The sequence below is a fragment of the Chaetura pelagica genome, unplaced genomic scaffold, assembly GCF_000747805.2.
Source record: "Chaetura pelagica isolate M959 unplaced genomic scaffold, ChaPel_1.0 scaffold294, whole genome shotgun sequence".
Classification (NCBI taxonomy): domain Eukaryota; kingdom Metazoa; phylum Chordata; class Aves; order Apodiformes; family Apodidae; genus Chaetura; species Chaetura pelagica.
Window position 1 is genome coordinate 1,928,380 of NW_009953068.1, and position 672 is coordinate 1,929,051.

At 42.3% G+C, this 672-nt stretch overlaps 1 protein-coding gene across 1 annotated transcript in view; it reads right to left on the reverse strand.

The window, feature by feature from the left end:
- Positions 1-420: 420 nt before the first annotated feature.
- XBP1 (X-box binding protein 1) overlaps positions 421-672 on the reverse strand; it is a 2,622-nt gene continuing 2,370 nt past the window's right edge. The window contains 1 exon segment of the mRNA XM_009996871.1: positions 421-455. Coding sequence (XP_009995173.1) covers positions 421-455 — 35 coding nt within the window.

A 672-nucleotide genomic window follows, 5' to 3' on the forward strand; every position in this document is an offset into this window, starting at 1 on the left:
TGAATGGTGTTTGCAACAGCAAGTGCTAGCAGAAAGCAGCTACTAAACTATCCAGCCACATACACCATGGAAGGGCTGCTGGACTGTTGCACTAAGGTAGCATAAGGAAAAGACACAGGACCAAATTCATTAAGATTTCTATCACTTCAAATTTTGCCAGGCCCAGATACTCTCCCCACTGAGATCCAAGGCAAAAAAGTCAGTGAGCTGCACTGCACTTTAATTGCACCAATACAGTTAAATATTAAATGGAGAAAGCAACTCTACATAGCAAATTGAAATCAAGCATTTACATAGTAAATCTGTAAGATGTACAGACTATTTTGTTTTAACCCAGTTATCTACACGCAAATATTTCATTGAAGTTTTTGGTGTTAAAAGGGAAAACAAACATCTTCAGGTCCATGTAGAATTGGCAGGTTACTGCGGAACAAACTTTCCCTCATAAGCCCACACTGACAGGGCAGGAGGGAGGGCAGGTCAGGACACCTCAGGCTTTTGTTAGACCAGGAGAAACACTGGCCATCACTCCACCTATGAGCATGGGTAGAAACAGGCAACACTTTTTTGAATACACTTGATTTTCCCCACCCCAAATGGTCATATGCTGTTAGCCCTGCAAGGATAGTTATCCAAGGGGCATTACCACTACCAAGTTAAACACTGAGCAGT